General features: G+C 47.6%; 1 protein-coding gene and 1 long non-coding RNA gene across 6 annotated transcripts in view; one reads left to right on the top strand and one right to left on the bottom strand.

Moving 5' to 3' along the window:
- Xpo1 (exportin 1) overlaps window positions 1–7228 on the bottom strand; it is a 42065-nt gene extending 34837 nt beyond the window's left edge. Inside the window, exons 1-2 of one of the 5 annotated variants that reach the window (XM_006974794.4) lie at window positions 6401–7228; window positions 1026–1157 (exon numbers count right to left, since the gene is read on the bottom strand). In XM_006974794.4, coding sequence (XP_006974856.1) covers window positions 1026–1151 — 126 coding nt within the window. In that variant the 5' untranslated portion in view covers window positions 1152–1157; window positions 6401–7228. Of the gene's footprint in view, window positions 1–1025; window positions 1158–5575; window positions 5693–6400 lie in introns of those variants that run through there. The other 4 variants (XM_076546120.1, XM_076546118.1, XM_076546121.1 and 1 more) reach the window with 4 other exon arrangements.
- Window positions 7229–7744: 516 nt separating this feature from the next.
- Window positions 7745–12236, top strand: LOC121832546 (uncharacterized). Its single transcript, XR_006076163.2, has 2 exons — window positions 7745–7883; window positions 12001–12236. It is a non-coding gene; the product is annotated as an uncharacterized LOC121832546 (long non-coding RNA).
- The last annotated feature ends 250 nt before the right edge of the window (window positions 12237–12486 follow it).

Raw genomic sequence — 12486 nt, 5'->3', positions numbered from 1 at the left:
AGTGAATTCCAGGATAGCCAGGACTGCACAGAGAAACCCTGTCTCAAAACCAAAACCAAAACAACAAAAAGAACATTAGGGGATAGGAGAGATGACTCAGCTGTTAAGAGTGTTGGCTGCTTTTCCAGAGGTTCTGGGTTTGAGTCCTAGCAGCACGCAGCTCAATGACCATTAACTCCAGGGGAAATTGATACCACCTTCAGGCCTCCGTGAGTACCAGGCACAAAATGATACACAGACACACAGGTCAAACACCCATAACCATTAAAATAAAAAAGACTTAACTCCAAATATATTAAGCACATATAAAGGTACAAATAAGCAATTTTTTTGTATTAGGGTTACAGTATGTATTACTATACCAAGCGCAAATACACTTTAATAACTACCAAAGAACTTATAATGGGTTCTATTTCATTTCACTCATTTTTTTGTTGTTGTTGTTTTGTTTTTCAAGACAGGGTTTCTGTGTAGCCCAGGCTATCCTGGAACGAGAGGAGGGCACCTCTATTTTATTGAGGATTAAGTGTTTGGAGTTAAGAACTAACAAGTGGCTGGAAAGATGTTTCAGCAGTTCCAGAGTTCAGTTTCTAGCATCTATAATTGGGTGGCTCACAACTACCTTTAATTCCAGTTCCATGACATCTGGCCCCTAAGGGCACCCTCCCACACCCAAAATATACACATCCACATACAAAAAAGCTGGGATTGATGGCAAGTGTCTTTAACCCTCACACCCAGATATGAGCAGATCTCCAGGAGTGGGGGGCCAGCCTGGTCTATAGTTGAGACTGTCTCAAAGGGAAAATAAAATAAAGAAAAAAAGAAAAGCCAGACAAGTATATTCCTAAGTTTTCCTCTTGATCACGTCTAACACTGATACTTTCCCCAGACTAATTCATACCAGTAAATAATTCCAAATTCATATAAACTACAGGATATATTTTATAAAAAGGAGAAAATATTCAACTACTTCGTTATTTTTTTAATAACTTCATAAAGTTTTAGTCATCTACTTTATTTACCTGGGCTCCTTCTCCATGGTATAAGCAATTCACCACATTGTCTAAGAGATTGATATCCAGTTTTTGGCTGAAATCAAGCAGCTGACGAGCTGCATGGTCTGCTAACATTGTCATAATTGCTGGCATAGATTACTGAAAGAAAAAAAAAGGCAAAGTTAAGAAGTTTGGACAGCAGCTAACACACTTTCTATTCGAGTAATTTTACTTCAATACTATTCATACAAACACTTGGAATACAGAAATGTTTACCTACTTATTATGGACCAAGTAAAAGTAACAAAAAGTATTAGTAAGTTATTCTATAACTGCATTAGTTAATAGGTTCATTCCTTTCCTAGTATATTACTTATCCCACTTACATTCATAAAATACATCAATCTAATTTTCAAATGAATCCATTATAATTCCATAGCCTTAAAAGCTGTTCTTGCTGGGCGGCGGTGGTACACACCTTTAATCCCAGCACTTGGGGACCAGCCTGGTCTACAGAGCGAGATCCAAGACAGGCACCGAAACTACACAGAGAAACCCTGTCTTTAAAAAAAAAAAAAGTTGTTCTCTTTTTTGGGGTAAGGGTGAGTGTGGGAATCTACAGGCATGTGTGACCATGACCAGGTTACCTATAGGTTCTTGCTTGTCTAACTTTTTCAGTTTTTGCATCATGGTCTCTAGCCCTGGCTCACCTGAAACTCAACGGGGCCAAGAACAACCTTGAACTTTGTGTTCAAGACAGGATTTCTCTGTAACAGCCTTGGTTGGCCTGGAACTCAGAGATCCTCCTGCTTCTGCTTCCTGAGTCCTAGGGTTAAAGGCGTGCGCCACATGTCCAGCCGATCCTGATCTTCTAAGCCTCCAGTCTACTTCTCTAGTTCCTGTGTACCAGGTCCAGTTTACAGGGTGCCAGGGGTGGCATGCTAGGCAAGCACTGTACCACCTGTATGCCCAGCCCTTTTAACAAGTTATTTCAAAATTTTAAATGAGATTTCAAGGATTTAACAAACAAACCTATCCTAAGTGAATCTTTTGAATAGCTTAGTATAAGCATCTGACAGGACAATGTTAAAACATTTCTTTTGTGTTGTACATAGTAGTGCTAAGAACCAGTCTAACATCCTAGAACCCAATACCCTTAACCCCTACAGTATTTGTTCTCTACATTCAAACCATTCAACTACACTACTTTCTATCCTTAACTGTGTTTAAGCATTGAAAGACCATCCACACCAAGGGCACAGTATCATATGCATATAATCTCAGCACTTGGAAGGTTGAGACAAAGTCTCTAATTTGAAACCAACCTGGGCTACATACATCTACTGACTAAGTGTCATGCCAGACTGGGACACACAGTAAGATCTTATCTGAAAGAAATCAAAATCTTCAAGCACACACATCCCTTGAATATATGCTCAAGAAAAATACATTGTGAGAACCAAGCATAATTCCCATGGATCTAAAATTAGCCTAGATTACAGAATAAGACCGTCTCCAAAAAAGGAAAAAAAAAAAGGTGGGTGGGTTAGTAAAGCTAAGGTGCTCCCTGGATTAAGGCATTCTGACTACCCCACCAAACAGGGTAGCACTATTGATTCAGTCAATCCTGAGTGGCATAGCTCTGAAAACTATCCAGGGGCGAAGAGCACTGTGGCTCACGCCTCTAATCCCAGCATTAGAAGGTTTAAGTCAGAGGGTCACACTTCCTGCATTGGAACCAGCCTGAGCTACACAGTAAGAGTTTGTTTAAAACAAATAAACAAAGAACAAAACCAAAGTCTGGTTTTGGTAGTGAAATGAAAGCTAGGGGGTGAGAGGTAGGTGAAGTTCTGTGAAGCCTGGTCTACACAGTCAATTCCAGGGCAGGCCCAAACAAAAATAAGGCAACAGAAAAAGTATTACAATTCTGGACAACAGGGGCTGGCAAGATGGCTCAGTGGCTAATGCACTTGCAGCCAATCCAAGGGATCCCCTTCCACAATGGACACATGACCCCCACAAACTGACCACTTACCTTGAGTGCACAAGCACATAGATATTCTGCCAACTTCCCTTATTTTGTGGTACTGATGGGCTAAACCTTGTGAATGCTAAGCACAGGGCACTATCACTGAGTACTGCTCCACCCCTTGGCTTTAATTTGAGATAGAGACTCATTGAGTTGTTAGCTGGCACTGAACTCTCTACATAGGAATCCCTTGAACTTGCCACCTGGAATTATATTCTCAGCAGGAGAATGCTCTTCTAAGTATAGAGCTGCCTGAGAACACTTAATGAGGCAAGTCTCCTGCCTCAACTTCCAGGCACTGTGACTACAGATGTGAGTGAGCCACCACATCTAGCTTCTAGGTCAAACTTAAACAAATTCTGCATATCATTTCAAGAAGACACCTTAAGTATGTCTATGACACCTTTAGATAGAGCAATGGTAGAAACCTTCCAGGATTGGGAGATGAATAGCATACTACAGATTTTGAACAACTAAGTAAGAAAAAGTTGTGTTTTAATTTTTAAGACCTTATTTTTAATTCTGTATGTGTTTGTGTGGTATGTGTGCCTGAGTGCAGGTGCCTGCAGAGGCCAGAGTGACGTTGGGAGTTACAGAATGGGTGCTGGGTCCTCACCAAGAGTAGTAGGAACTGCTGAGCCATTCAATCCTATCCTTTTTTAAAATAGCAGTTTGAAACTTGGACAAAGTGGAGCTTGGTGGTTTAGTCCTATATCCCAGCTCCCAGGAGGTGAAGGGGGAGATGTGAATTCCAGGACATCTTGGACTGCAGAGATCCTGAATAAAGAACAAGGCCAGGTGTGGTCACCCACAGCTTTCGTCCCAGCCAAGGCTGCACAGTGAGACCTGGCTCAAAGCACATGGAGGGCCAGCAGTTTCTATATTTTATTCATTTGCATTATTTAATTGCATATATCTGTGGTGCTGATACAACTTCAATTTCAATGCAAAGATTTTATTAAAGATACTTATCAAAGATATAAATTAGTTACAGTTAGTCAAACTTTAGGCTTGGCTCAGTAGCATTCTACCATGCACGAAGCCCTGGGTATGAAACGGGTGGTTATGTGCATCTGTAATCCCAGTACTCTTGAGAATCAGAAGATCAAGACCATCCTCACCTAGACAGAGTTTGAGGCCAGCCTGAAGTATGAAACCCTGTCTCAAGAAATTAATAATCAGGCCAAGCCTACAAGAAAGTCCAGCATACTACTGTAATAGCCAAGGCAAGAGGAGGCAACAAGGTCAGGAACTGCCTGTTTCCTCATTCAAACTACTTTTCAGGAGTTCAGTCAGGCTGGAGAGATGGTTCAGTGCTGCTCTTTGAGAGGTCCTGAGTTCAATTCCCAGCACCCATCTATAATGGGATCTGATGCCCTCTTCTGTCACGCAGGTATTCACAAGAAAATAGAGTACTCATATTCATAAATAAAGAGTCCAAACATTCTGTCACATAGGTAAAGATATGCTTAAAAACACACTAATTAAAAATAAAGAAACTGCCTGGCATGGCATCATATGATGCCAGTGATCAAGCTCTTGGAAGGTGAAAGGCAGATTAACACCAAGGCCAGCAGCCTCATCCACATGAGGGCTCAAACAAAACCAAACCCTTGTTAAGAGCTGAATGGGCAAACACACCTGTAACCTCCCAAGAGGAGAAAGCACCAAGGCCAGAGTGGGGTACACAGTGAGACAGTACCTCAAAAAGAACAAGATCTAAATACTAACATACAAGAAAAAATAATCTTCATAAACAAATGGCTGTTTCCGCTACTTTCAAGGGCCATAACTTTTATAGCTTAAAACCTATTTTTTTTTTGCAATCAACATTTTCCTCGACCTACCACAATTTACATGTAATAATGATTAGTCAAACGCCCCTAAAGTTTCCCTTTCAAGTCGGTCATCTTTAGGAGTTCAGATGCTGGACTCTCGTGGGGAAGGGGTCCAATCTAAATATACTTAAATACAGTCATTGGCCATCCTCAGAACTAGATTATCTTCCAAATGACCCACCTATTCTTTAACTATGGATAACCCAGAAATGGCTGCTTTGTGGTCAATGCCAAGTACATTCAGTAGCCCAAATCAAACAGCTTCCAAAACATTCTTTCCACTACCAGCCGAAGATCACGCACTAAGTAAACAGCTATGGAGGCAGTGTTCACCAGAAATGCCCGTTCTTGCTGGTGTTCCCCAATCCCAAATTCCACTCGCTGGACTGCGTACAGTAGGGAACCATCCACCAATTCTGTGACTCTACAAGTGATTACCGATATACCTTCAATGTCACTTCAGGCAGCGACAAACTACCTATCAGTTGCCACCCCAAACCCAGAAAACCCTAACCACTGCTTGGAGGTAATAACTTCACATTAGGTCAGAAAACAAGACGCTACAAAAGACTGCTACTTAGGCGTGTGGGCAATCGCCTGCTTCATTCACTAAGAAACACGCCTCACTAGGAAGGGCCCGCCCTCCCCTGGCTTCCCACCCGAACGGCTCTCAGCACTTCTAACTATAGCTCACAGGAGCACGCACTCACCCCGCCCATACTCGGAGGAGGCATTCAGACCCGGCGCCTTAAGTTCACCGCCCCATTCTCCATGCAGCATGTCCTCTGAGTGATCCGAGGTCCCGCCTCGGCGAGTATCTGTGCATCCTCTACTACCACCACTTCCTCTCCTCCGCCCCGAATTCAAGAGACTAGGAGGAGGATCTGGGAGGGCATCATTCACTGTCCACGGCCAGCAGTAAATGATTCCACCGACAAACAAGACACAGAAGCCCCGGGCGAAAAAAACCCTACCCCACTTACAGATCCCCGAAAAAAAAGAAAAAAAAAAATCAACTCATCTTTCCTACTTCTTGTTCCACTCCAAAACAACAACAAAAAACCACCCATAAGGCTTTCGAGTTTCCCCACCAGAAGAAGGGACTCGGTAGCCCCTCCCTCCCCCATCCCAAGCTCTCCACCGAGGGGGCCACGTGATGCAGGCGGACGTTTCAATGCTGCTGCACTCAATATTTCTGGAAACTTCCACTCCTAATAATTTACAGAGACGTTCCTGAGATCACCCCAACTCTCCCCGGCCCTCCGGCCTGGGGAAGCCCTTCCACCCACGCGCAGGGGCTCTACCTCGCTACCACGCTCCTCGCCTGCCTCCACCGCCACCCGCACACGCCAATGACCCAGCAAGCGCTCGCTCCCCTCGGCGGCCGCCTCCCCGCCTCCCCCGCCGAGCGGCAGAAGCGCTTCCATTCAATCGCAGGCTCCGCCGAGGGCCCCGCGCCCGCCCGCCCGCCCGCCTCGCCTCCTGCCGGCCGCGCCGCCGCCCGACCCTCGGCCCCGAGCACACGGCCGACTTACCCAGAAATTCAACCAACTGCTTCTTCCTTCCTTGTCCGGGCTTGGGGCGAGGGAAGGTGGGGAGGAGGGAGAGGGGGAGGAAATCAAGGTGGGTTTCACAGTTTTCCCACCTTAAAAAAGAAATTAAAAAAAAAAAAACAAGAAGGGCCCAAAAAAAAAAAAAAAAAGCTCAATATTTACTATTCCAGGGACAACTCCACCCAACACACACTCACGCACACTCACACGCGCACGCACACACACACACTCACACGCGCGCCCCACCAAAGAGGGGAATTAATCCGAGGAATCAATGCTCCCGCCCGGCTGGGGAGGGAAGGAAGGGGGAGGGGAGCGGGCCAGTCCGGGAGACGGAGCCCAGGACCCTCCGGCCACAGGCGGCGGCGGGAGCAGCGGCGCGAGTCCGCACGGCCGGGGCCGCTCTGCCGCCAGTTGCAGCCCGGCTCCCCCTACCACACAGGGCTGGCTCCCTGGCTCACGCCGCTCGGCGCCGGCCCCCCCACCCGGGCTCGCCTAAACTTTCCCCCCTTCGCGTGCTCCTCGGCGACTGGTGGCTCCCCCCTCCCCCGCGGGATGGTTGCACGGCTGCTGCAGCAAAGGCTGGAACAGGCACGGCCGCCGGGGCTGTAGCTACTGTTGCTCTTGCGGATGCTGAAGCTCCCGCTGCTCCTGCCGCGGCCGCTGCAGCCGCTTCTCCCCCTCCTCCTAGTGCCTCAAACTCGGAACCGGTTGAAACCGGTTCAGACTGGGAGATTCCATCTCGGTTGAGTTTTCAGCCCATGGCGCCGCGGAGCGTTTGGAACCTGGGCCTCCGCCCCCAGGCCGCGCGCCCATTGGTCGGCCCCGGCCACAGCCGCGCCACCAGCCTACCTCTGATTGGCCCCGGCGCCCGTCAATCCGGCCCCAAGGCTCCACACGCGCCTGCCGCTTCGGCCCCCGCCTCTTTCCAGCAGTGATTTGCCCGCAGAGTGGGGGAGGGGAGGCGGGGCGGGACGCCGAGGAGTGAGTCGGGAGGGTGGGGGGTGGAGGGAGAGAAGGAGGGACGAAGAACGGAGCCCAGCCAAGACGAGAGCGGAGGAGCCGCTCGGAGGATTGGCTGCAGGGAGCTGTCCGTCAAGTGCAGCCCGCCTTCCCCTTCCCTTCCCCCTCGCGTGGCTCCCCCTCCCGGTCCCGAGCTTGCGAGCCCGGCCTTTCCGGCTCGCCCATTGGCTGGGCGCCTTCGGTGACGGGGAGGGTGGGGCTCGATCGTGAGCTAAAGGCGGCGCGAGTTTGAGCGCCGCGCGCGCCGCGGCTCGCTCGGCCTCCCTCGTCCCCCGGTGGCCCGCCCCCTCGGGCTCCCGCCAACTGGAGGGGCCTCGGCCTGGGACCCCGGCGCCCTCCCGCCCGCCTCTCGGCTCGGGTCTGCGCTCTGAAAACGGAGGGCGCGCCCTGTTGTTTCTGCATCCCGTTAGGCGGAGGCGAGGGACCGGACCAAAAAGAGCACGTAGGTGCCGGATCGTAGGCCCTGGGCCTGGGATCCATTGTAGAGGCCTGGGTTTGGGCACCGCGGCTGGCGACGAGAATAACCCAGGCAGAGGTTGGCATGAACTGTAGGGCGTGCAGGTTGGGCGCCTGGTGATCTCAGAGCCCTGGAAACGGTGGCTAGTTAGTTATTGAGTAAGCTGCCTTAAAAATTTACCTCCAGCCTGCTTCAACAATAAGTCCATCCTAAAAATTAAAACACCGAAATCCCTATTGCTAGTTTAACAACGCTTATAGACTGTAGTCCGGGCCATCATCTTTCAGTGTGGTGCCTTTAACCTGCCACGCTCAGTTTTTCTTTGTGGCTGTTTCCCTTTGCACACTTCAGCTTCACAGTCTATGAAAGCCTCGCACGTGGCTTCCAAGTGCCAGGTCAGCTTGGCTGGTTAGCCGTACTTAATTAGAACAGCCTGCAGCAGCCTGGCAGTGGTGGTGCAGCTTTAATCCCAGCAATAGGGAGGCAGAGGCAGATAGAGACCAGCCTGTCTACAGAGGGAGTTCCAGGACAGCCAGGGCTACACAGAGAAACTCTGTCTCCAGGAAAAAAACAGCCAGCAGCCCACCAGAGGTGAATAAATTATGTATTAAACCGACGTAGTTGTCTAGGCATAATGGCACAGGCCTGAAATCCCAGAACTTGGGAGGAGGCGGCAGGAAGATTTGGAATGCAAGGCCATCCTCAGCTACAGCCTAAGTTCAGTGTCAGCTAGAGACAGAAGATGCTGTCTTGATGTACAAAAAACAAATATTCAGAACACAGATCTGATACTGTTTCCAAGTTTTCATTACCTTCAATAGTTAGAATCAGTCCAGCCCCAAGGATATGGATATGGAAATAAACTAAATTGAGTACCTGCTATGCAGTAGGTATGGAAGAAATGTTCTGTTGAATTCTTTTTTTTTTTGGTTTTTCGAGACAGGGTTTCTCTATGTAGCTTTGCGCCTTTCCTGGAACTCACTTGGTAGCCCAGGCTGGCCTCGAACTCACAGAGATCCGCCTGGCTCTGCCTCCCAAGTGCTGGGATTAAAGGGGTGCACCCCCACCGCCCGGCTCTGTTGAATTCCTTATAGCCTCATAAGTAACTTATTTTTGCAGGAACCCCCACCCTGCCCCAATCTCACTCTACCCCAGATTTTTTGTTTGTTTCGCTCAGGGGCCACTTGGCACAGCACAAGTGCGGAATTAGAGGACTTCGTTGAGTTGATTTGCCATTCCCTTTTTGTTTGTTTGAGACAGGGTATTGATGTATATCCCTGGCTGCCTAGAAGTACCACCAGATACTGCTAAATAGTTAACAGTGTCTTACACACCGAGTCTGGATAAGTTGCATAGGCTGACCTTGAACTCAAGATTGTCCTGTCTATGTCTTTTGTTTGTTTGTTTGTTTTTCAAGACAGGGTTTCTCTGTGTAGCTTTGGAGGCTGTCCTGGAACTCACTCTGTAGACCAGGCTGGCCTCGAACTCACAGAGATCTATCTGCATGCCTCTGCCTCCTGAGTGCTGGGACTAAAGGCGTATGTCACCACCGCCCAGCTTCCTGTCTATGTCTTAAGTGCTGGCTGGGATTACAGGTATATGCCCTTTGGAAAAATAGTCTTTTTTGTGGGGTGTGGCACAAACCTTTAATGCCAGCACTAAGGAGGTAGAGGCAGGCAGATCCCTGTGAGTTCAAGGCCAGCCAGAGCTACATAGTGAGACCCTGTCTCAAAAACAAAATAATATTTTCCAAGTAAAGTGGTATATGCCTTTAACCCCAAGGCTCAAGAGGCTGAGGCAGGAAGATTGCTACACAAGTTTGAAGCTAGCCTGAAATTAAAAGTTAAATAAAACTATTTGGTCATGGTTAACAGTTCTAACAATGGCAAAATAGTCAAAGTAAAGCTCGCCTACTTCTGCCTTTCTCCCATTCTTCTTACCCCGGAGCAATTGTGAGACTAGACCACTCCAGCCTTGTTAGTGGGGTTCTGTAGCACATACATACCTTTTAAGATGGTCTCATTCACTTCAGCCTTGTTAGTGGGGTTCTGTAGCACATACATACCCTTTAAGATGGTCTCATTCACTCCAGCCTTGTTAGTGGGGTTCTGTAGCACATACATACCCTTTAAGATGGTCTCATTCGCTCCAGCCTTGTTAGTGGGGTTCTGTAGCACATACATACCCTTTAAGATGGTCTCATTCACTCCAGCCTTGTTAACGGAGCTCTATTGCACATACATACCCTTTAAGATGGTCTCATGGAAACAGACACGCCTTAAACTCACTATGGCACTGAGGCTGGCCTTGAACTTTTGGTCTTCCTATCCCCCTACCTCCTAGTGCTGGGATTATGGGTATGAACCACTATGCCCATCTTTTCAATGCCATAAATGATTCACCATTTCTCCATAGTGGATAATTAAGCTATTTCCTGTTTTCCCTGTGACAAACAAGGGAATCCCATACACTTATCTTCTGGCATAAATATAGACATATCTCTAGGTTAAAGTCCTAAATGTGGAATTACAGTGTCAAAGGCCATGCATATTTGTATTGATAGGTACTGCCAAAGTGTCCTCTCAAAGATTATATCAGTTTTGACACAAGTTCTTCCATTGCCTGGAAATGACCTTGCACTTTTTGTTGTTTTTGTTGAAACAGGGTCTCAAACTCTGAGATCGACCTGCCTCTGCCACGCTGGGATTAAAGGTGTGGGCCACCAAACTGAGATAGAATGAGCATTTTTTGTTTGTTTGTTTGTTTTTTGAGTCAGTGAGTATGTAGCCCTGGATAATCTTTTTTTTTTTTTAGCTGAGGATGAACCCAGGGTCTTGCGCTTTACCACTGACCTAAATCCCCAGCCCCATCCCTGGATAATCTTGAGACAGGGTTTCTCTGTGTAGTTTTGGTGCCTGTCCCGGATCTCAGTTTGTAGACCAGGCTGGCCTTGAACTCACAGAGATCCACCTGCCTTTGCCTCCAAGTGCTAGGATTAAAGGGGTACAGACACCACTGCCCAGCACAAGAAACCTTTATGAGTACACATCTATATTCCAAATTCCACTCCTACAGCTGCAATATGGCAAGAATGATCCAGGATAAAATGATCTTCCTATCTGCCCCATTCTTTGAAAAATTAATGTTCAGGTATGGTGACTCACAGCTGTCATCCCAGCATGGAGGCAGAGGATGGGGGAACAGGAATTCCAGGTCAGTTTTTGCTTTTCATGACAAACATAAAAACAAAAGCAATCCTGTAGTGGGTAGCCATTCCAGCTTGGATCTGGAAGTTACAACCCCCATTGAGACTCTGGCAACTGTCACGCCTACGAGGCGGGGCCAGGGGAGGTGTCTGGAGACCCTGAGACCTGGATGGGCTCTCTGTGCGCTCTCTCTGTGCCGGGACACTGAACGGGGGAGGTTGACCTAGCAGAGCTCCAGAGAACACTGCTGGATTGCGATACACCTTCCCCAGACCCAGCGATCTACCTATTCCTTAATTTGTAAGTTACCCACTAAATAAATCTTCCTTTTAACTATGTGGAGTGGCCTTAATAATTTCACCAATACAATCCTAAGAACAAACAAAAAGCTCAAGTTACAAAATGAGACAGTGAAAAGGTTAGGAATCAGGAGATAGGGTTTGAAGTCAGAGAAATGGCTTGGTAGTTGAGTGCTTTGTGTTCTTGTAGAAAACCTGAGTTCAGTTCTCAGCATCCAGAACCAGCTCACAACTCCAGGCGCAGGGATTCAGATGCCTTCTGGCCTCTGTTGGCACTTGCTTGCACACATGCATACACACACAGTCATATATAAAATTAAAACTTAAAAAAATTAGAGCTGGGCGGTGGTAGTGCAGTCCTTTAATCCCAGCACTTGGGAGGCAGAGGCTGGTGGATCTCTATGAGTCTGAGGTCAGTCTTGTCTACAGAGTGAGTTCCAAGACAGCCAGGGCTACACAAAGAAATCCTGTCTCGAAAAACCAATCAAACAAACAAACAAATAAAAAAATATATTAGGGTTCTCTAAAGTCACAGAATTTATGAAATGAATCCCTGTCTGTCTGTCTTTCTCATATATATATTGGAATGACTTACAGGCTGCTGTCCAACTAATCCAACAATGGCTGGCTGTGAATGGAAAGTCCAAGAACGCTCTGTCCCATGAGGCTGGGTGTCTCAGCTGCTCTTCTGGAGTCCCGGAGAAGGCTCCAGTGAGGGAATGGAAGTCCGGACAACTCGAGGGCAAGCAGGCAAACCTTCCTTCCTCCATTATCCTTATATAGGCTTCCAGCAGAAGGTGTGGCCCAGATTAAAGGTGTGCTTTCCAACTCAAGATCTGGATTAAAGGCACGTTGTCTCTCTGTCTCAAGATCTGAATCACAGGTGTGCTCTCCATTTCTGGATGGTAGTTCATTCCAGATGTAGTCACGTTGACAACCAAGAACAGCCATCACACTTGCCCAAAGGGCTGGGGAGATGACTCTGTGGTTAAGAGCACTTTCTTTTCTTGCAGAGGACCTGGGGTTGGTTCCCATCACCTGTCTGGTGGCTCACAACTCTCTGTAACTCTAGTTTCAGAGGAT

The sequence above is a fragment of the Peromyscus maniculatus genome, chromosome 10 (genome assembly GCF_049852395.1).
Source record: "Peromyscus maniculatus bairdii isolate BWxNUB_F1_BW_parent chromosome 10, HU_Pman_BW_mat_3.1, whole genome shotgun sequence".
Taxonomy (NCBI): domain Eukaryota; kingdom Metazoa; phylum Chordata; class Mammalia; order Rodentia; family Cricetidae; genus Peromyscus; species Peromyscus maniculatus.
This window is presented reverse-complemented; position numbering and strand designations above follow the sequence as displayed.